This window comes from Lindgomyces ingoldianus, assembly GCF_010093535.1.
Source record: "Lindgomyces ingoldianus strain ATCC 200398 unplaced genomic scaffold BDR25scaffold_6, whole genome shotgun sequence".
Classification (NCBI taxonomy): domain Eukaryota; kingdom Fungi; phylum Ascomycota; class Dothideomycetes; order Pleosporales; family Lindgomycetaceae; genus Lindgomyces; species Lindgomyces ingoldianus.
Window position 1 is genome coordinate 1314108 of NW_022985167.1, and position 22177 is coordinate 1336284.

At 50.6% G+C, this 22177-nt stretch overlaps 6 protein-coding genes across 6 annotated transcripts; 5 read left to right on the top strand and 1 right to left on the bottom strand.

The window, feature by feature from the left end:
* Positions 1 to 545: 545 nt before the first annotated feature.
* Positions 546 to 3867, bottom strand: BDR25DRAFT_112177 (uncharacterized protein). The gene is made up of 2 exons (XM_033683593.1): positions 3586 to 3867; positions 546 to 3529 (listed from the first exon to the last, which is right to left on the bottom strand). The coding sequence occupies exons 1-2, from the start codon at positions 3784 to 3786 to the stop codon at positions 599 to 601; spliced, it is 3132 nt and encodes a 1043-aa protein (XP_033551640.1). The 5' UTR covers positions 3787 to 3867; the 3' UTR covers positions 546 to 598.
* Positions 3868 to 4287: 420 nt separating this feature from the next.
* Positions 4288 to 6925, top strand: BDR25DRAFT_255258 (barren). Its single transcript, XM_033686345.1, has 4 exons — positions 4288 to 4363; positions 4414 to 4669; positions 4723 to 6528; positions 6579 to 6925. Exons 1-4 carry the CDS (start codon positions 4305 to 4307, stop codon positions 6840 to 6842), a joined length of 2385 nt encoding a protein of 794 aa, XP_033551641.1. The 5' UTR covers positions 4288 to 4304; the 3' UTR covers positions 6843 to 6925.
* Positions 6926 to 7407: 482 nt separating this feature from the next.
* Positions 7408 to 13700, top strand: BDR25DRAFT_280365 (phosphatidylinositol 3-kinase 3). Its single transcript, XM_033687804.1, has 10 exons — positions 7408 to 7466; positions 7547 to 9157; positions 9212 to 10300; positions 10347 to 10455; positions 10502 to 11009; positions 11057 to 11428; positions 11475 to 11730; positions 11782 to 11988; positions 12035 to 12322; positions 12375 to 13700. Exons 1-10 carry the CDS (start codon positions 7464 to 7466, stop codon positions 13557 to 13559), a joined length of 5628 nt encoding a protein of 1875 aa, XP_033551642.1. The 5' UTR covers positions 7408 to 7463; the 3' UTR covers positions 13560 to 13700.
* Positions 13701 to 13982: 282 nt separating this feature from the next.
* BDR25DRAFT_311225 (uncharacterized protein) lies at positions 13983 to 14790 on the top strand (the record flags this gene model as incomplete). The annotated part of the gene is made up of 2 exons (XM_033691220.1): positions 13983 to 14420; positions 14554 to 14790. 2 exons carry the CDS (start codon positions 13983 to 13985, stop codon positions 14788 to 14790), a joined length of 675 nt encoding a protein of 224 aa, XP_033551643.1.
* A 3191-nt stretch (positions 14791 to 17981) lies between these two features.
* Positions 17982 to 18476, top strand: BDR25DRAFT_112204 (uncharacterized protein). Its single transcript, XM_033683594.1, has one exon. It carries the CDS (start codon positions 18094 to 18096, stop codon positions 18427 to 18429), a length of 336 nt encoding a protein of 111 aa, XP_033551644.1. The 5' UTR covers positions 17982 to 18093; the 3' UTR covers positions 18430 to 18476.
* Positions 18477 to 18864: 388 nt separating this feature from the next.
* On the top strand, positions 18865 to 21711 carry BDR25DRAFT_322953 (sensor histidine kinase-like protein/response regulator; the record flags this gene model as incomplete). The annotated part of the gene is made up of 3 exons (XM_033692071.1): positions 18865 to 19813; positions 19923 to 20558; positions 20612 to 21711. The coding sequence occupies 3 exons, from the start codon at positions 18865 to 18867 to the stop codon at positions 21709 to 21711; spliced, it is 2685 nt and encodes an 894-aa protein (XP_033551645.1).
* Positions 21712 to 22177: the final 466 nt, after the last annotated feature.

Genomic DNA, 22177 nt, shown 5'->3' on the forward strand with positions numbered 1-22177 from the left:
CTAGACTGGCGGGCGAGAGCTTCTGATCAACAAGGCAGCAGGCGACGAAAAAAAGACATGCGAGATACGTGAGGGCTGGTTCTGCCTTTGCAACCTCAGATTCTCCTACTATTTATTGCGCTGGCATTCAAGGCACCCTGTCCGAGTCACTCACCGGCCCTATTTTGGGGCTGCAGCAATTTTTTGCTCGGGCTCCGTTCCGAATTTCGAGGCACAACTACGTGTCACGCTGCCAATTGACAGAACGGCCGTCTTTTACCGCCAGACAGGACAATTCAGCCCGAAGTCTTGTGCATGCTGTCCGCTCGCACAGCAAAGAGCCTCGGTGGATCAACGCTTCCTGCAACCTGCAGCCCAACCTTACCGCCCAATCTTCCTCTGGCGATTTCCCGTAGGACACGTGGGTGTCAAACAATCACACTCCAGCATGCTGGAATCTTCGCTGGTCTTCGGTTCTTTTCACCGTCGCCCGCCTTGGTGCACGGGTGGATGAGCTTTACCAGTAGATGAACCCCGGAGTGAAGCTGGTGTACGTGTGGAGGATGTATTGCGTCTATCCAAATGAAAAACTTGCTTCCCTCCCGACATCGATATCCAGTCAACGCACGCTGCTGCTTAAACCAAGCACCTCAACTATGACATTAGCTAGCGTGCTGGCGCTCCACACCACCACCAAGCCCCATCCAATAACTCTATCCATTTTCCATTTCCTCCACGGCACTGCCACGAGAAGACCCGCCAGCGTGGCCAGTAATGTTGCTCCTGATATTACCAGCGTGGTGCTGACGTCGATGTGGTATGGCTTAAACCTTAGTGGACGGTCCGGGTGCTTTTCGTGATGGTGCTTCCCGCCTTTGATCGTAATGTAACACCCGCTGATTCCAATTCCCAGGAGGATGTTGAGCATTGGGCCACCAAAACAAGCTGACAGAGCCATGACAGGAAACCCAAGTCGTGCAACAGTAATATCAGCTACGAAGTCCCCAAGTGAGTTCCCGACAGCGAAGATGGTGAGGCCAAGAATAGCATCACTTATGTTCAGGATGACTCCCAACGTCTTCAACACTCCAACTACCTCGTTGGCAATGGAGCTTATCCAAGCGATGCTCACAACGAAACCTAAGAAACACAGTAGTGTTCGCCAGCGTGGCGGTCGACTCGGGGTTGTTGTGCCCAGGAGAATTGCCAGGAGAAAGAGAGAGAAGGTTAGGGAATATAACGTAGGCCTCAGAAGTGCGCGTGGGACTTCAGGCTCTGTGTTCGCCCAAACAATAAGCACAACAAAAAAGGGCGCAGTGAAAGCTTGAATAATTACAAGCCAGCGATTCCATTGCCTGGGCTCTGGAGTTGTGGGGGCCACGGTTGGGAGCTGCTCTGGAGACTGGATGAGGTCACTGGTGGTGATGGAGAGCTGAGGTGAGTGACCTTGCTCTGGCCGATGGGATATCGTCAAGTTACTCCGAGAGGCACCATTCGTCGAGCCACCTTTATTTATTCCGTTTGTAGAAGAAGATCGTTCGGTGCTCGATTGACTATCTGGTGCCGTGATTGTGATGAGACTTCCCTGTTGTCGACCGGTTGTGTTGTTGACGGGTGCCAAAGGCCCTGGTAAACTAAAGCTCTGCGACACGTCATCTTCATCGCCGTCTTCATCTTTCTGAGTCTCAACAACGGGTAGCGTTGCCGTCAGTAAGAATACGCTAGGAGCGGCTATGATTCCCAATAACTTCTCCCATAAGCTCTTCTCCCGCCAGTCAGTCAAGGTGGGGAAAAAGGTCGATAATAGAACATGTGGCAAAGGAACTATTTTGGAGGGCCACCACCGTGGCACCTTTGCAGGATCTCTGTCAGCGCCTAAAAGGTCGTCACCATGGAACAGTGATTCTGGAGACGCACTGGGTGATGGTAGACGTAGGCTTGGTGTTCTGGAAGAACTTTGAGTAGAGAGGGGATAGTCTATATACGCAGGGAATGGAGCGGGTAGAGATGGGCCCGGGACAGTCAACTTTAGGTTTTGTCGGAGGCCTGGACGATTAGAAGGGTCTAATGCTGGAGACGAAAGGTGACTAGGGCTTTGAGTTCCCTGGTTAACGGGTCCAGGCGCGCCGATATCTGGGGGAGCCAGTCTATCAGACGTTGTACGCCTGGTTATAGGTGGAGCTGGACTCGCAGACCTTGAATTCTGCTCAGATGGCGGTGGTGAAAGTGAGATGCTTGGAGATGGAGGTGGATTGCTAGGGTCTTGCAGGCCACTTGGTTGTTCTTCAGGTGATGCTAGGCCAAAGTCGATGCTTGGAATGCCGAGGGTTCCTTGTTGAAGGGTCGTAGGGTCGAGGCGGGTACCATCGACATCATTTGCAGAAACTGCTCTTGCGCGGTTACCAAAGCGCCTCTGAATGTCGGCAGCGGGTCTCGTTACGGATGGGGACCGATCCGACGCCGTTGGTGGAACGTAGTACGGAGGTCGGGATGCGGGATCTGAGTTGGTCGAAAGGATATTTTGTTGCTGAGCGGAGGTGTAGGTTGGGTCGTCCGAGTATCGTCGTAGATTTATGGGCATAGACTGGATATTTCTGGATTTTTGCAAAGATGCAAGGACAGCTCTAAACTCTAATGCGCCCACAAGACTGGGTCTAATCGGGTTATGTGTGTTCCGGCGGGTCCCTGCTCTCGGTCTGCTGAGGCGCATGTTGCTGCTGAGTTCACCTAACCATCTCTCGCGAACTTCTTCATTATCATCCTCTTCCAGTGATCCTCCTCCACCTGCTCGTTCTAATGCGGAGAAGTCGTCTGTAGACGCACCCCGATGCAGGGTGCGGCCTGCTTCGCTAGCTGGTCCATCATCTTCGTCATGATATTCCTCTTGTATTTCCTCCTCTTCTCCACCAGGTACTACATAGTGACTTCTCATCGCTGCAGCTCGCAGCCTCCGTGCTTTCCTCCGTCCAAGCCACCAATGCCATACCATAACGAAGCACACATAAAATATATAGAATCCGACCATGGTGGCAGACTCCCATAACGATAGCTTCCCGTCCCAGATGAATATCATGCTGAAGCTTGCGGCGACAATGAAGAATCCGACGTCGCGGACAAAGCTCTTGCGCGCAACCTTGAATGGCCGGACGAGTGCCATTGAACCAGCTACAACGGCAGTAATGAACCCAGCCGCGCCAATTAGTTCCCCAATAGCCAAGCTAGCGGAGTTTGTGCTCATTGCTGCAAAGGTAGAGAAGACATCTGGGCTGCCGTTCCCCAACGCTAGGAAGGTGACGCCAGCCATGCTCTCACTCATACCAAGCAAGCTCGCGATTGTACTAAGATTGACGCAGAAGAAGTCGCTCGCGGCGATTCCGATGGTACTAAAGAGTGTAGCGAGCCATAGTACTAGTATAATGAATGCGACAGGCTTGGCGTGAGGTAGACGGCAATAGTACAGGGTCAAGTAGGAAAAGATGCCGGCTTCTTCGTCCGGACAATTGGCTTGAACATATGCGCATTTGTCAGTCGCATGGTGTACTAATCGGCACTGTATGGCTTCGAGTCAGCGACTGGTTTGCGCGAAGGAGGTTGGGGTTTGCAGACGTCTTCATCCTGAATCGAGAGACCTCTTTTGGACCGAATCCCACGGTGCACTGGCGAACCCCACGACCAGCGGCCCCCTTCGATTGTCCATGTGAGCAAGCACAAGGCGAGTATGGCGACAACGGTGAGCACGAAAGGACGCGCGGAGTACCTGGGACGCTTGCGCAGCCCGGGGAATCCAGAGACGGAGCTGGCACTCATCGTCTAGGACATCTTCTACGAAGCTGGAGAGAGAGCTGTGAACGAGCTAATCGCGAGCTCTGCGCAAGTCTCGAAGTAACCCAAGTTCCAAGTACGGTTATCCTAGTCTTCGACGCTGAATATATCAGGAGATGTGCAGCGCAGGGTGTCGTGTGCGCTGGGGCTAAGGGTGCGGAGTCTGGGATGCGCGTGTCGTAATTGGGGAGATTAAAGCAGGATTTGGAGAGACAAGGAAGTTAGTGATAAGATATTGAGTATATTTAGGTACAGAGATTGAATGCGAAGTAGCAAACCATCCAACATAAGTACAAGAAAAGGCAGAACAGACGGGGGGCGTCATCAAGCTGCCTCGAAGTGCCGACGCCTACGTCGTTGTCTGCATCAGCCACAGCACTACGCCACTTTGGCTAACTGATCACGTGCCTAGGCGATGTTTGTGGCGGACGGCCCGTTTCGCGTCAACAAACATAATCTTCGGAACAGCAGCCTCACCATCATACACCAAGAACACTGCCATCATGCCGCGCGCACGCGAAAAATACAGCATTGCGGCAACACCGCACAAGTCGCCTATAAAGTAGACTTTCTTCAGGTTTTGGTCTCATGTACGACGCTAACCAGGCTCAGAATCCCCTTGAACGATGACCGTCAAGAAAAGGCGAATCGCCTTCACAACCGTCAGGCACTGCAGAATGCTCAGATCAACTCCATCCGGGCTTCCGCCACACCGGCCAGACGAAGAGTATCGCTCGCCCCTCATAGCCCGCATACACCGTCCAACGATCCTGACATGCCAGATGTCGCGGGAACTGCTGTGACCCCTATGAAGCGCGTGCCCTTACTCGCGAATTTCGAGGAATGGATGAAATTGGCAACAGACAATGTAAGCAGGGCTGGTTATTTGGCCTAATAAATGAGTGACTGACGTCTTGATAGAAAATCAACGCGACAAATTCATGGAACTTTGCCCTCATCGATTATTTCCACGACATGTCCTTATTAAAAGAAGGCGATGGAGTCAATTTCCAAAAGGCCAGCTGCACCTTAGACGGTTGTGTCAAGATTTATACTAGCCGCGTTGACAGCGTAGCAACTGACACTGGTAAACTGCTCAGTGGTCTTGCCGAGAGCGGAAACAAGAAGCGCCGGGATGGAGATGATGATGATGGTGGCGATGAAGATGACGATGAAGAGAGCGAGGACGGTCAGAAGAAGCGAAAGAAGAAGGCACAGCGTTCCGCGGAAGCAACACTCGCATCATCCTTCTCACAATTGCAGAACAAGAAGATGGAACTTGAGTTTTCGGTCGATCCCCTTTTCAAGAAAGCCTCAGCAGACTTTGATGAAGGTGGTGCGAAAGGTCTGTTGCTCAACCATCTCGCAATTGATTCGAAAGGCAGGATAGTCTTTGATAGCAGCGACGATGCACAAGACGCATCGGAAGAAGATAAGCGTGCGACGCCCGCACCGAGCGAGGCCGAGCCCCCACATCTAGAAGAAGAGGAAGTACTCGAGGATATCGAAATCGACATCTCTGGGCTAGCAGCCAAGTATTTCCCAGACCTTTCTCAATTAGACCAGCAGGACGTTTGCCCTTCTCTCAAGACTTTTGATCTCGGCGATGCCAACGCATCATTAGATCTCCCTTTTCTCAAAACGCCGGACGATTTGCGACAGGACGCTAAAGACGATGAAGAAGAAGGCAACCGGTCGGGTTTGTTCCTTGACGATGACAATGCCATGGGATTTGATGACGATGATAGAGGCATGGCTGGCTTTGACCTACCTCCCGAAACCGGTTTTGGAGAAGGAGGGGAAGTTTGGGCCAGGGAAGCTGCTCGTGACCCTCAGGCCCGCGTTCATGCCGTTGGCATGGGTGATGGAGAAGAGAGTACTGGGGAGGGTGCAGACGACGGAGTTTTCGACGCAGAAAGCCGGCAGTACGGGATTTCGGTATCCAACGGTCAGGGACAAGAGCAGGAGAATATCCTCAGCTACTTTGATCAAGCTCTGAGGAAGAACTGGGCAGGCCCCGAGCATTGGCGAATTAGGCGGATCAAAGATATTGGAAAACCTGCGACAACGACGAAACGCAAAGAGAAGGAACCATTTGAGATTGACTTTACGGCACCGATGACTCAATCTATGGCGGATGCGCTATACACTCCAGCTACATCAAATTCCACGATCTTGCTACCAAAGGCACAGTGGAAGTCGAAGACGCGAAACCTACTCCCTGACGACAAGCATTTCAATTCCAAACAACTATTACGATTGTTCCTGAAGCCCAAAGCGCGGATGGGATCGCGAAGAGAGGGTGGCCACAAACTACATCAACAGAAGCCTGCCGATAACATCAATGGGGAAGTCGATGAGGCTTACTGGGCGCAAAGGGAGAATGAAGAGAACGCCGTGGCAGCAGATGAAGAAGGAGCCCAGGGGAACTACGATGCAAACTTCTTTCAAGATGATGGATTAGATTTGCCAGGGCCCATGCCGGACGACGATGATGTGTTTGCCGACGCTCGAGATCACTTCTCACCACCGGCTGAGGATGGAGCCGCATTAGTGCAACCCCTGGATGGTGTACTGCAAGGGGCCCAGGAAGGCGCTTTCGGGACTCAGCTGGTAACTCAAAGCCGAAGATTCCGACCGGAATACGTCCAATACGCAAGAGTAGCAAAGAAGGTCGACGTGCGACGGTTGAAAGAAGAACTGTGGAAAGGTATTGGTTTTGAAGAGGTAAGAACATCCTATCTACTTCGCGAAGAGTGCCTACTCAACAAGCACAGATTCAAGCACCTAATCCGTCAGAGACTCTTAACGACACTGCTGCGAAAGCAGTGGACGGCTCATTGAAGTTCACTCAAGTGATGAACAACCTGCAAACTGTCTATCCTAAGCAGACAATGGTGGATATCTCGACCTCCTACTGCTTCATATGCTTACTCCACTTGGCAAACGAGAAGGGGCTGGTTATTAACAATGAGCAAGACTTTGAGGAGTTGACAATCCGCAAAGACTTCACTGCGGATCTTAGCGTTGGGGCGGATTAGTTATTGCTGATGCTTGCATATTAAGTTCGAAAACCGGTGTTCAGGTTGCATGTCTTGGAATAGGCTCTGGAGGAGTAATGCGGGTATGAACTTTGTCATGAATTATTTACGAGCATGACAGTGCACCTGTGTTTGGATCACGGGTCATGACAATATATTCTCATTATCTCAAAGCCGTTTCATAGATGAAATGTTCGTGAATGGTAGTCTGCACCGCCACAACCGCCACACTTCGTGACGGGTGATTCCAGCATTCGGCCAACCTCATCGTGGAATTTCGTCACCTCCCAAACCTAAAATCAACCTATCGTTTTCCCGCCACACACCATTAATCTGGGCAGCTCTCATCTCCCTGACGATTCTCTTCGTATATCCTTGCGAGATGATATAAAATGAGGGTGTAAGTTGTGTTTATTGCCCCCTTCGACGCAAGCTGAACGATAGCACAGACGCAGCATCCGCCGCGATGCATTCGAGAAGCTCGCACAACTCTCCGCCCACGCGTCTCCACATGCATCGCAAAATTCAGACCTGCAACGCCTATACAAAAGATGTCCGAAGGCAGCCCCGATCCACAATGGCACGGGGGAAGGTCGTGGTGGAGCTGTCACCAATATCCAAATGGTGGGTGCACGTCCCGCAAATTAACCTCAGCTCTTCGCATATCTTCATGGACTTGGACATTGTTGCTGATTGTCTTTTAGAAACAACCAGAGCTCGAGGCTATCCTAGCGCTGTGCAAGGCTGCTCCCTTTATCCAATCCACCGAGATTGCGGAACAACTCCTCCAACGACTCTCCCCGTACCTCCCCGAGTCCTATGCCCAGATAATCACACCGTCGCCTAATCTCCATGATATTGGTCCCTCTCCGCATGAAGTTCTGACTTGTAGTCTCACCTCCGCAATCCTGTCTCTTGGTGTCCATCATAACGCTCTACGTTCGCAGGTCTCCTCAATCATTCACAAATATGTAGGGGGTTGGACATCTGCTGCAGCTGGCCTATCCGCTGACCAGTTTGACGGTGATGATCAGTTCGAATTTGCAGCTGATGGCGAGCTGGCAAGGGTCATGACCCAGAGCATTTCTTTCCTTGGGTTTCTGAACGCAGCCGCCAAATACGCGACCTTTTGGAATGCTTATGAAAGGCTCCAGCTTGTAGAAGACATCCGCGCGGCTCTATCAGAGAAGTTCTTGATTGCATTTGAGACCGCCTTGTCAGTCGTGCGCAACGCTCGCTCCCATCAGCATGGCTTGAGGGAATGGAGACGCTTTGCCAAGCACTATGCAGCCATTGGCCGACCCCTTGGTGCCATGATCCTACACGACTGCTTCCTGAAATTAGTGGTTGCTTGCGCATCGCTGTTGGTTGAACCGGCCGACCGAGCTTCAGAGGAGGTATTGGACTTTCTTCGCTCGTCGTATCACGGCAACCACATTCTTAGCGCAACTGCAGAAGATGCTCTCGCAGAAGGTCTCACCAAGATTTCTGTCGAAGAGATGGAACGATTAGAGAATGATTTGGACTACCTCCAGCGAGTAGGATCTGCATGGCAACAACGCCAGGCTTCTGCGGTCAAGGCCAAAATCTTAACCACCTACCTGTGCTGCACCGTCTACAACGAAGAAATTGCCGACTCTGACCTTCTGATGACCTGGCTCGATAGTGCGCTGAACGATCCAGCACAGACTGCGGATCTGACTCTGGCGCCGATCGCGCTCAAGTCTATGGCTATTCTTGCGAAACTCTCCAGCCCTATGGCTTCGGCTCTAGGTCGATTGCTACCACGAGTTATCGTTCAAGGTGGTTTCGATGAGCGGATAGCGTCCGTAGCCGCTGATTGCCTCGCCTCCGTTCTCAGTCTTCTGCCGCAGGATGCAATTATCACTACATTATACAGCCTAGGAAATGTCATCAGCGCAGGTCCCGTTACCGATCGAACAGCTTCCCCTTCCCTGAATGGCGGTGGGAAAGCCTCTCGAACAGCTAATGTCTACAACCATCAAACTACCGGAAGCGCGATATCCTTAACCCCAAGCGACGTGGAGGAGCCACACCATGTGTACACCACTGTCGTCCAGACCGTGGTATCAGTTGCAAGGAGCTGTAAGGATGAGAAAATAACAGCCCTGGCATTGTCTATGCTTATCCAAAAGATTGGTCGAGCAAGCAGAGTTGTTGACGCAAAGATCATAACCGAGTCGGCTCTCCTGGGCACCCACAGTGGTCCTGGTGAATTCCGGTCCTTGCTAAAACTATACTCAAAACTCTGTCACGATGCCTTGATCCGAAACGATCAAGCCACACTTGAAGCTGTAGGTTCTATCATTGCTTTCGTGAGTATGTCATCAAGCTAAGATTTTGGATAGGTCATGAATGCCCGTCTTCACCTCTCGAACGAGATTCACACAACATCACTAGCCTTTACAGTCTACATTACGCATCTCCTTGACACGATCGTGAGCAAAGGGGACGCGCATGAAGTCACCAATCGCCAAATTCCTGACGCGGAACTCGCTGCCCAAGAAATAGCGCAGTTGTTGTCGCCTTTGTCCGTACTTCTCTCCAGGAATGCCACCGTAGACGGTCTAGCCAAACTCGATGAATACATCATTAGCCTCCAGCGTGATGCTTGGTACAACATCGTAGTTCATGGCTTTGATCTTACTACCCAACGTGGACGGCAGTATATCAGCGAGCTCAGAACTTTAGCGCAATATAGCCAGCCTTTGATTCCAGAAGGAAGAGCCGATCACGTAGAGAGCGACGTTGAGTTGAATACAGTCCTTCGACGAGGAAAGTCTCCAGAACATGCAGTGGAACAGAAGAAACGCTTGCTCAAATTATTGCCATCCTGCGAAGCCGACATAAAATCGCTCAGTTATTCAGAGGTGGTCTTTCTAAACACGGCATATCTTGTTGAGGGCCTTCGCGCCGGTACTGGTGACTGCACGAAGGTACTTACTTACTTCCTAGACCCGAAGTTGCGTAGTGGTGCGATGGGGAATTGCATGTTTACAATTGCAACGGCTGCAACAAGGGCCTATGTCAACAAGACTCTTTCCGGAAAGCTTCATTTATTCTCGACGCCGTATCTTGCACAACAACTGGCAACAATATTCGCCGCCTGCTGCCACCGAATCGCCAGAGTCCAAGAGGTTGCAACTGCATCAGCAGATATCATTATTAGGGATGTGCCTTCTACACTTTGTCAGAAAACTGCGCTCTTTGCTCTATTAGAGCTTCTCTCGATTATGTGGTCTAGCTGCCTCGAGGGCGAGACGGACGAGTACACCTGGACGTCCACTTTCACGTCTACTAAAGAGAATATCGTAGTAGAGCTCTCGGATGACTACAGCTTCCGTCGGACAACGTTAGGCAACTTTTATAAACGTGTTAAAGCTTGGGTCGTTGGAGTTTTAGACATTGCTCCCCTAGACATCAAGGGTCTACTACAGGTCAGATTCAATGTTTAGGTACGTGTGCACGGCTAATACCGCGTAGACATACCTCTCAGAATACGACGACGAGGGTGCTTACGGACATATTTCACTTGGTCGTTCCTTCGCACTTGAGATGGGATCAGTCATACCAACAACGGATCAGCGCCTTGGTAGGTCTTGAATACAGTGAGGCTATCAGAAATTAACTGCGGATAGGTGCCATTGAACGCCAACATGACCTCAACATCAATACAGCGTCAGACTTCATCGCTCAGTATACAACACGCCAGGAGTACCAATTCATTGATGGCTTGAATGATCAGGAGGAAGAATGGCTTAGAATCGATAGCAAGTCGGGTGAGACCTCAAGAAGAAGGATGTCTGTGTTTAACCGAAGCATCGAGGATGCTACAAAGCTACTGGTCGACCTCGAGGGTCGCACTCTCAATCACAAGCACGTCACCATCGCGGAATTGCGGGACATCCTTCGTCGAGCATCTGCTCTCTTATGTAGAGTGAAGAAAGACCAGTCTCCCATCATCCACCATCTGGTGGGGATTCCATTCGCTGTGTTCACGAAGCAATCCATCAAACTTGGGATTTCCCTCTGGATGAGCGTGATCAAGGAAAACCCTCGCATGGAATCCCGGATATTTGTTGCGATCGCTGAATGTTGGGAGGCCACGGTGCGCAAGAGACAAGGCATATTTAGTACTGCAATAGGGTGCGTTCCTAGTCCTCGTTGCTCCTGCTTGGTATTAACTAGACTAGACACCCCGACCCGTTCTACGGCAAGCAAGAATTCGCTCCATCGGACAAGGAAACTCTTGTGCGACGGCAGCAGCAGATATACAACATCATAGCGCCTCACTTCCGACTCTTGCAGTTCTTGTCTAGTCATTTCAACGCATCCCGCCTAAGTAACCCCGATATAGAGCAAGTTTACAACCGGCTAATGCACATCACTCTGGACTCATTGAGCAACGGATCTCCTCAGCCCTTAGCTCGCGAAGCGTACTTCCACATAGTTCTCTTGGGACTGCGAATAGTACGACATTGCACCACTTTGCCGAATGAAATCAAATGGAGGTTAAAGGATCGAATTCTGACTGCCGGTTTAGCATGGTTCGCAAAAGCACCTGAGTAAGACTCTTGGCGAGATGTTGCCGTCAATGGCTAATTTTGATAGGTGGTCCTTTGGTGGCAATCGCCTTCAAATTAAAGCTGAAACGCATGTTTTGTCCGATGTACAATCATACTTGCAGGTTGTTGGGGGCGTTGGCCTGCAATCCGGAACAGCGCTTAAGTCCCTAAAAGGGAAACAAGAGCTGCTTTCCCTTCTGTTATCAAATGAGCAGACTCGCTTGATGGTTTGGCTTTTCCCCCTCGACTACCAGAAGAAGCACCATTTTACGTCGGGGCAGCACAGCCAGACATTGGCCGACGTAAGTTATCGCATTTACTCGAAGATCTCGGGGCTAACCGCATTTTATCAGGCTGCTGTTCCAGGTCATTTGAAAACTGCATGGGCGGAGAATCCTGCTCTTGCGGTGCACCTGCCACAACGATTTCAATCTCAACGACTTACTACCGAAGTTCGATGGATGGTGCTTAATTTTCCGCACAAAGTTCTCGATGAACCAGATTCTATTGAGATCCTACTTGAAAGTAAGCTGCCTGATGATGTGTCATTCCAACTCAAGGTATGTAAAATTAAAATTCAACAATAGAGCTTTCTAACTGTTGTAGTACCTACTCTTCTGGGCATCTGTCAACCCGATGACTGCTGTTACATATTTCTTGCCCGCATACGGAAATCATCCGTTCATTATTCAATATGCGATGAGGGCACTCGAGAGCCACTCTGTAGATGTCACTTTCTTCTACGTCCCTCAGATTGTCCAGACACTCCGTTATGATGTGCTTGGCTACGTGGAAAGATATATCATCGAGACTGCGAAGTTCTCGCACCTCTTCGCTCACCAAATCATCTGGAACATGAAAGCAAATGCTTACAAAGATGAAGATTCTCAAATCGTAAGTGGGCACTTGGAATGCATGCATACACCCTTTCTAACAAATTTTGTAGCCTGACCCAGTTAAGCCAACGCTTGACAAAGTAATGGAAAGCCTGGAGTCCAGTTTCACAAGAGCGGACCGGGCATTCTACGAGCGCGAATTCTCGTTCTTCAACGAGGTTACGGGCATCTCGGGCAAACTTCGCCCATTCATCAGCTTTGAAAAGGAGGTGAAGAAACAAAAGATTGAAGAAGAGCTGCGCAAAATCAAGGTCGAGGTCGGTGTTTATCTACCGAGCAATCCCGAAGGCGTGGTGATTGGTATCGACAGAAAATCTGGAAAACCACTGCAAAGTCACGCCAAAGCTCCGTATATGGCGACTTTCAGGATCAGGAAGTCGAGGCCTGATACTGGTCTTGTTGAAGAAGATTCTGAGCGTGGTAACGGATCAGTACAACAACCTACGTACGAGGTGTGGCAGTCCGCAATCTTCAAAGTTGGTGATGACTGTCGACAAGACGTCCTTGCGCTGCAAATGATCGCCGCTTTCCGAGGCATCTTCAATAACGTAGGACTCGACGTCTGGGTCTACCCGTATCGTGTCACTGCAACTGCTCCCGGATGTGGTGTCATCGACGTATTACCAAACTCAATATCGCGCGACATGCTCGGTCGAGAAGCAGTCAATGGACTCTACGACTACTTCGTGTCCAAATATGGCGGCGAGGAATCCATCCGGTTCCAAGAAGCCCGAAGTAACTTCGTAAAAAGCATGGCCGCCTACAGCGTGATCTCATTCCTCCTCCAATTCAAAGACCGCCACAACGGCAACATCATGATCGATGACGCCGGTCATATCATCCACATCGACTTTGGCTTCTGCTTCGATATCGCGCCCGGTGGCATAAAATTCGAGCGCGCGCCGTTCAAACTCACGGGCGAAATGATTGCAGTCATGGGGGGCTCCAACACATCCCAATCGTACCGCTGGTTCGAAGAACTCACAATCAAAGCTTTCTTGGCAAGTCGACAGCATTGCAATCATCTAGCGCATGTTGTAGAGGTAATGCTGGATAGTGGACTGCCTTGCTTTAAACCGGAAACTATTCAGCATTTTAGAGAGAGGTTTGTGTTGGAGAAAACAGAGAGGGAGGCGGCTGATTTCATGAGAGAGCTGATTAGGAAGAGCGCGGGGAGTTACAGTACTGGTGGGTATGATCGCTTCCAACTTTTAACGAACGGGATTCCATTTTAGAGGGTGGAGGCTGTTGTGGTTGGTGGGCTTGGTGGTGAAATAGAGGAATCCATATGCCTTTGCGTGACAGGGCTTTTGCGATTGTTGCTGTGTTCTAATGAAGGTTATATAATAGCTGCACAATGACTCGAGCTCACTCGCTACGTCCTCGTATTGAACCAAGACAGTGGTTTAGTATGTATGATAGATTGTTTCGTCGTATTGTGTCTACTTTAATCTGTCAGCGCCGTTGATTCGTTTCCCCGGTTGAGATGACATAAAAACCTCAGTATGACAACCTTTGAGAGATGATATAAATACCTCCATCTAAGTTCAGCATGTTAGCGCAGATCTGCATTCTATCGATGCCTTACATCTATATACCAACGGCTTTTGTTTATTTCTCCTAATCTGTCTTGAGAAGACTCCACACTTTCCTCCACAATGCCTGTGCCCTTCTCCCTACTCCCCATCCTCATCTGCATCCTAACTCTTCTCCCTCCCACCACCGTCATCGCCCAACCCTTCAGCCGCTCACTCCCAATTAACACAACCCTCAAATCCCTCGTCTACTCAGGCTCTGGCTGCTCACCTGGCACGGTCTCCTCCTCCCTAACGTCTAGTGCTTTAACCCTGTCCTTCGACAACATGTACGCGCAAATCGGGCCCGGAGTCCCGGTTTCCCAGAACCGGAAGAACTGTCAAATAAATGTAGAGATTGTGACAGATGCACTATGGAGGTTTGTTGTTGGCTGGGATGCGAGTGGTGCAGGGGAGAGAGAGATGGGCACGAGGATTATGGGGAATATGATGTTGGAGGAAGGAGTCAATGCAACGTTTAGTGCTGGGTATGAGATGTTGGCAGGTGTGGAGGCGGGAAAGGTATGATTGTTTGTTGCCATTGCCATCTTGATACATCCTTACTCCCTCTGGACACCATCGTGGGTGGAATGCCACCCCACCATGTTACCGTCCGCTTTTATTATGCATAACCCGACTAACCGCGCGCGTCTAGAGTTCTTCCAACACTACCTTCCACGGGCCCTTATCTGGCGCCTTCGACCAGAAACTACTGGCCTTGGACGGCGGGGAAGACGGTGTGGTTAGTAAATGTGGAGGTGGGATTTTGAGGGTCACAGACCAGTTAAGGTTGATGGCGCCGAGGAATGCGAGCGTGAGTGGGAGCTTAGGGCCACAAGAGGGAAGTGCGAAGTTTGTACAAGAGACGAGGTTGGCGTGGAGGGCATGTTGAGGGTCGTGGGGTTGAGTGGTAAAATGAGAGAGAAAGGGGAATGCATGCTGGGGAAAGTCGGGATTGGTGACCTAAGGAGGGAATTGGTGCATAGCAAGAGCTGTATCGTCTTCCTTTGCCTGACTACCTACACAGTTACATGTATAGGCTTCTGCCGGGCTCTTACCTCTATATTTGTTTCATAGGAATCTAGGCTCCTGCCTTTTCTAGTATATACAATAACTACCACGGACAGCATCAGTCTTACCTGCTGGGAAGGAGATGTATGGTGTCACCCATTGGGCGTATGTTTTGTTCTGAGGTCATCCAGATGATGATCATCCAATCTTAGAACCCGAGGTGTGCCCTGCACATCTACGAGAATGCGGTAGATATTGTTTGGGTCCTTTCCATTTATTTTCCCTTGGAAGCATATTTGGTGATATGCGACAACGAGGGATTTGTGGGTCATGGTGGTGTAAACCCGAAGGGAAGTGGTTGCCAAAGGTGAGATAAGCTTGGTGAACGGGAGTGAACACTTGAGAGAAGATCTAGACTAGGTTCATGCTCGAAAGCGTCTCCCTGTTACAAGCCGGGTTCGGTTTATTGAAAAATTGTGCTATTGATGATGATCCCCATGCTGTCTTTTCAAGTTCCAGGCCCGACTTTAACTTCCGGTCTCAATACCCATGTCCAATGGTCAAACACATACACTTAGAACCTCAACAAACCTCAACAATGGGAAATTTATGTGTCATCTATCTTTTGCTGTGAGCTATTTCGAAGTTTTTCATCCCATGCACTACCTTGTTCATAAAAACCTTTGAGTGGTGGACATGCTTGAGCCAATCGAGTTTGCGGCCACAACTGCCTCCAAAACAAACGAGAATGCGCTGAATTCGCCATGCAGGCCGTATGAGCAAAGAGTCATCGCGAACTCGCGTTTTGATTCTGTATTTGAGAACCTTCATGACATGCAATCCGGCTACTGAATCATGCTCACGTTCCAAGCTCAGCGAAGGCCTAGAACTTAACGCCGCATACATGCGCCCCAACATATGCAACACTAGCAATAACGAAAAGGTCCGACGAGCACCTTCAAGTGACCGAAGGTCAAGTGCTCTATACTTAGAGTAATTGGACGTGTCAAGGCGGGACAGACATATAAGGCCTGGGCCTAGACCGTTGCCAAAATATGTAGGTTACGCACAAGGCGAGATATTATGATCTCGTCATATATCACAGCCATTGTTGTCTCAGCAGCAGGATGTGTGAAGGCGAAGTCGGAGGATTATTATGTGGCAGTCCTTAGACGTAGTCAGTGGTTGTCTGGACCACCTTAAACTTTGGAGCCCGCCATAATGGAACGACACTGACGGTCTGGAAGAAGCTTTTTCGGCACATCTTGTTTGGACATAACGTGAACATTCCCGAACCATGGGTGGAATTGACCGCTATCTGCTGTCCCGACTCGGAACCTTTGGTATCGTGTGATAACCGCAGTATTATTGACGGCGCTCGAATTTCGGAAGTGGAGAAGAGGATGAAAGCGATAGAACACCAAGAACGAAGTTGAGAGTCACATGGGCTGACAGTAATTGTGCGTAAAGTACCACGACGAGGGTTGCTGAAAATTGAAGGAGTGACGGGGTGGAGCGCTTTGGATGGGTCTAGATTCTAGCTTGGCAGAAAGGTCAGGAGTCGCTTCAGAACAGGCTGCAGTTCGGAAAGCCCTCCAGGTCTGGATGTATCAAGGCGTTTCAGGGCGTGGGAATCGTGAGGTTTGAAGAGTCTATTGGGGAATGGCTTGGATAAAATGCGGTGAAGTTAGTTGTCGTTATGAAGATTGCTTCCGAAAATCTGATTTCCGCACAAGTCTCCGAGTTCGTGCTCGCCGACACAGATAGACTTAAGGGCGAAGCGGGTTGCACGGCTTGTCAATGTAAGGGCCGCCGGACTTCTGGACTTGCAGGAGATGAGGACGGTGATGGAAGGCAAACTCTGCCTAGACAACCGATGAAGATAGGCGTGCATGTGCACATCACATTGCTGACCTCCGACCGGGACGGGAATAACGGCTTGCGAACCCCGATTGCTGAAGAATCAAGCGTCGGGGTTGACTATTCTCGAGAGCTGTATCCAAAGCACAGAGTTGAGCATTCTCCCTTTGCCCAAGATAACACTATGTAACATTACTTCTGCAAAAGACCAATACGCCTTTAAATGCTCGTGAGCTACAGAAGGAACACGATTCGCTCAACTTCCGAAAGAGCTTATTGCTGGTGTGTTACTTTGCTTCATTTGATATGATTGATGACTTTGCCAACGGCGGCCGCTCTCAAGCCGTCGGGTCTAGAACGGCGTGGATCGAAAGAGCGGCTGCAGGTGTGACAATTGAGGGCGTGATGATAAGATGACACGTTACTCTGCTCCGAGGTTGAGCGAGTGGTGATGTGCCGCTATCTCTGTCAGTCCAGGGAGAAATGAAGCCAACTGTTGCGTTATCTCCCTTCGTTGTGTAACACAATCTGGGACTCTTGGAGATTGGGGGCACAGTGATGCGCTGTGAAAAAGGAACTGTGTGCAAAGGTAGCACAGTCCTCATTCGGAAGGGGATGATGGGGAGCAAAGGCTGAAGGCAAATAACAGCTGAACTGGACCACGCGGGGAGAGTGGAGCGACGAGTAGCGTCCTTCAAACGACCTTGGTTGACTCCTTTGGCACAGCATACACAGCACAGCCACAACGTCGTGCATTCCCAACTCCACCGAGTCGAATGAGGACAGCGTGAGTCTGACACCAACTCCCCAGCCGCTGACGTCGGCCAAGGTGTGAGACGGATTCGGGTTTCTTGCACGCATGCTGCACGCTCACTGAACCCTTCGGAATGAATTGCGTTGCATCTTAGCGCTGCCATGTCGTTGCCGTGCCGGCGTCGTGCCGGCGTCGTGCCGGCAGTCTCAGAGGAGCGTTTGTCATTGCCTCAACCCCTGCCTAGACCTTTCACATAACAACTCCCTCTCCAGCTCTTTCGCGCCATCAGCGCGACAATCTTCATCTCCTTCCCTCGTATTTGACTACTGCCGCCCATGCCCAGCATGATGCATTCGTCATGCTTCTCCTGACACGGCCCAGTGCTGGGGTGTGGTCGTGCGAAAGGTTGGCTTAAGGGGCCGGGAGGCAGATGAGTCCAGTGCAGCCCCTCTGCAAATCCGACAGGGATGTTCAGATTCTGGACTGGGCGGATCCCGTGCTGGGCTGTGATGCCGGATAAGTGTTCAGGACCCTCACCTCGAAGAATGCCATCCGGACGAGCAGACTACCATGTTTGCTTCTCCCAGCGCCCAACAATCGCGTCGCTCCCCAGCGCGGGAACAAGATACACCAGTCGTCAGACATACTTCTATCGCTGCTCTACCTAGTACTTTGCTCGTCTTTTCGTTGCTTTCTCGTCCGCAGGGCCTCCGGACAGACCTTAAAGCCGTGCTCTCGCGAGACCACTGCCCTGGGTCGTGTTCACGTTCTAGATTTTCTTGGGGCGCAACTCACCGCGCTCCACGCCAGCCCTCCTTGTGTTCCACGCCAGCTGGTCGATCCTTTCCAGGCCAACCAAGTGCTGCTCATGCCTGCTTCATCCCTCCCATCCCTCTCTTCAACTAACACGCAGCATCGATGCGTGTCTGCAAGTCTTCCGCAACATTCCTCGCAGTCTCACACCCACCCACCCACCAGTCTGCTGCACCATCATGCCCCATTAGTCATCCTCCTCGGAATGCCACCGGCCCAACGTCTTCCCTGATTGCTTCGACCGCCTTACCCGTTCCCAGCCTGTTGCTGCAATCCCTTGCCCCCCCCCCCCCCCCCCCCCCATTAGTCATCCTCCTCGGAATGCCACCGGCCCAACGTCTTCCCTGATTGCTTCGACCGCCTTACCCGTTCCCAGCCTGTTGCTGCAATCCCTTGCCCCCCCCCCTCCCCCCCACTGTTTGACAATCTCGTTCTCACTCTATCGAACCACCACCCTTGTAAGTCGGGTTGCCAATTCTCCGCGCTGGAGCCCTTTCCCACCCCAAATACCGTATGAGGGCCTGAGCCATGGGGGAAAATACTGTCGACCCTGGCAGTGAGCCGCCCGATATAATCGAACGCGACTCCCTCTGTTTCTCTCGTCCACAGCCAGGCATGGTTGTGCACGGCGGCGAGGATGGCTTTAAAGAGGATCTTTTACGTCTTTACTCCCTCGAAGAAAGCAACGCTGCAGAAGAGTTAGTGAAGCTCAAGGATGCCCTAAGGAAAACAGAATCAGAATCTTTTTGGCCCTTGCTTACCGAAGGGCTGGCCAACATTGCGGATGCGCAGTATGCTTTCGTCTCCAAAAGGATTCTAGTGGATGATGAGGATGTTGCCGTGGAAATGCCGCCCATTGGGGAGCCGGGTGCTTGCTTAATGGGTGCTGCCTTTTACTTCAACGATGGCCATGGGGTCAAGCACCAGCTCAGGAACTTCAAGTACCATGCCTATTCCTGTCCATGTGCCTACATGCGGCACGACAAGATATTCATTATCCCAGAGAAGCTCAACGAATTCATCGTCAACAATCCGAACCAGCTTGCTGTACCTGGAGAAGCCTATATTGGAATCCCACTGTTTGCGGAAGGGAAGTGCTTTGCACACTTCGGCGTTATGTGGACGAAGGAAGGTGCCGCTCGCCGCAAATTAGGTTGGGGCTCTCTGGAGTTGCTTTTCCATGGCCTGGAGGACCTCATTCTGGAAAGAGTTTTGGAGAGAAAGGAGTTTGCAAAATCGGCCGAGCCAGCCCATAATGTCCGACCACGAGTGATACCTCACGAAGCAATATCCGTCGCTCAGTCGTTGAGACCGTATGCCCGAAGTCTTTCGCATGAGTTACGGACACCAATGCAGGGGGTTGTTGGAATGCTCGATGTCATGATGGCCAATGTGAAGGAAGCGGCCGAAGGCCAGAAAGATCCTCAGATACGCGAAGTGCTGGACACACTGAAGGAGAATATTGAAGCTGTGCAAGGTCCGTTGATTACTTTTATATTCGCCTGTCTTTTCTTGCTCGGATCTACCTTACGGTCATTCGGACATCTAACCGCAGGCGCAGAAAAGCTAACAATAAAATGTAACAGATAGTTCAAGACGCGCAGTAGAAGCAGCCGACAATGTTGTTCATGCATACGACATGAACATGGGCGTCCCAGAAACACCTCTATCTCCATTGGATAAAGGTCCCGCAAACAACCCTGCACACAACCCACGACCAGATATTCTCGTGGCTGGGCATACCATCCCCATCACCCAATTCCGGGCGAAGAAGCGCAGGAGAGAGGAAGTGCCATGGGACAGTGAGAACACAACCAAATCTGCACGGAGCTCCCGCCTGAAATATCGGCATTCGTTCTCAGAAGAACCTCGAGCTCGCACTCATGTACATCTCTCTACAAGTGGAACGAGCTTTGACACTTTTGACAAGCAGTGCTCGCACGGGGCATCAGAAACTCACTGTGATAGCGACACGTTTAGCTCTCCGCTATTTGCTTCGGAACACTCCGTCGTGCCCGGCCTTCGACATACAAACTTACGAGACGTACTCCAATACGTGATCAACGATGCCCTGAAAGTGGGTGGACGTCCAGATTCGGCCACCGCCCAAGAGACGGAGCTAGGCGAGGTTATAGAAGTTAGGACGCGATGCTCTAATGGCCTGGTCAACACAAAGATGATCGAATGGATGGTGGTTCCAGACGTCCCTGAAACTATCCTTAGTGAGTAATTTCTTGCGGATATACAAAGCGCTTGATGGCTGACCGAAACTTAGTCGATGAGAAAGACCTTGCTAAAATGATTTCGTGTGTCGTCCTTAATGCGATAAAATTTACTGACAACGGATCTATCACGCTTAAAGCTTGCCTGAGCACCAAAGCCCGATATATTGTTATCAATGTCAGAGATTCTGGCTCGGGCATCCCAGCCGCATTTCTACCCAACCTTTTCAAGCCCTTTTCGAGAGAAGATGATTCCACAACTCGACAAAGCGAAGGTCTTGGCCTGGGTTTAATGGTAGCGAAAGGATTGGCAAGAAAACTCGGCGGCGATCTGTTCTGCCTTCGATCCAACGTATCAGGGCCAGAGAAGGGATCCGAGTTCGAAATCCGTGTACCACTAACCCCAGGCGAGGTATGTAGCAGACCAACATCACCCTTTGGGTCGCCTACACCCTCCACTAAATCGCGCCTCTCCCTTGAGGCTGATGCATCACCACTCCACGGCACACCACAGCCAACCACTCCACCTCAAGTATCTGAACAGCCTAAGAACAATACGCGCAAAGCTCTAGCTCGCAAAAGCCCATCCATTACTTTCAAGCCTGCTCCTTCCTTACAACATCTTGGTCTTCCGTCTCCTCGACGCACTGCATCTCCAGCTCGTCCTCGGGCCGCGTCCAAGAGCCGCACGTTAGCGGAAAGTGGCACCTTTGACCGAGAGCTAGCTAAGAGGTGTCCTTTGAATTTCCTAGTAGTAGAAGACAACAAGATCAACCGCAGGCTTCTGAAAAACATGCTCCAGAAATTGGGATACACCTCCATAGTAGAGGCGTACGACGGCAACGATGCCATCGACAAGATGCGTAAAGACCGTCCAGGACACGAAATCGATGTTGTTCTAATGGACCTGTGGATGCCACTCCTCGACGGATTCCAAGCCACCGAAATCATCCTTAAGATGAACCGCCCTTCAAACCCCACCATTCTTGCCGTCAGCGCGGACATCACGCACGGGGCTTTCGAACGTGCTGCTAAAGTCGGCATGAAAGGCTTTCTCACCAAACCCTTCCAAATCCGCGATCTCGAAAAACTTATTCTCCAGTATTGCGCCTCGCGCAATCCCAGCATCTCCGAGGAATCTACGGGCTTATGACACCCCTCGCGTAATCTAATATTTCCAATCGTTGGCGCTGTTCGGGTTTTATGAACCTCTTCAACTGCCCATCAACCGCAACACGCATATCTCGGAGCATATCTGTAACATTGCAACTTGCATTGCATATGAGCCATGTTTGGTTACGGCTCTTTTTACATCTAGCATTTTTTTTATTTTTATTTTTATTTTTATTTACATCTTCATGGACACTACTCCTGGCATGATCATTACGAATGCATAGCGATTTCGGCGTTCTTATGTGTTGTGGTTGGATTGGATTGGATTGGACTCAATTGGGTCCAACTACACTACAATTCGTTTGTGGATATGACGTCACAGGGCTCTAGGGGACCTCTTGATACCACGGTAGAGGCGATATGGAGGAAGTAGATATTTCAGTAGCTAGAGAGATGCATGAATGGAGATTCTTTTCATGCAGCTTCCGGAAGTCGTCGAACCTTGA

Coding starts and splice junctions, on each gene's coding strand:
- BDR25DRAFT_112177 (XM_033683593.1), bottom strand. CDS start 3,786: ATGAGTGCCAGCTCCGTCTCTGGATTCCCCGGGCTGCGCAAGCGTCCC. Junction 3,530..3,585: donor TCTCGATTCAGGATGAAGAC/GTCTGCAAACCC, acceptor GAAGCCATACAG/TGCCGATTAGTACACCATGC.
- BDR25DRAFT_255258 (XM_033686345.1), top strand. CDS start 4,305: ATGCCGCGCGCACGCGAAAAATACAGCATTGCGGCAACACCGCACAAG. Junction 4,364..4,413: donor CCGCACAAGTCGCCTATAAA/GTAGACTTTCTT, acceptor AACCAGGCTCAG/AATCCCCTTGAACGATGACC. Junction 6,529..6,578: donor AAGGTATTGGTTTTGAAGAG/GTAAGAACATCC, acceptor CAACAAGCACAG/ATTCAAGCACCTAATCCGTC.
- BDR25DRAFT_280365 (XM_033687804.1), top strand. Junction 10,301..10,346: donor ACATCAAGGGTCTACTACAG/GTCAGATTCAAT, acceptor AATACCGCGTAG/ACATACCTCTCAGAATACGA. Junction 11,731..11,781: donor ACAGCCAGACATTGGCCGAC/GTAAGTTATCGC, acceptor GCATTTTATCAG/GCTGCTGTTCCAGGTCATTT.
- BDR25DRAFT_112204 (XM_033683594.1), top strand. CDS start 18,094: ATGTTTGCTTCTCCCAGCGCCCAACAATCGCGTCGCTCCCCAGCGCGG.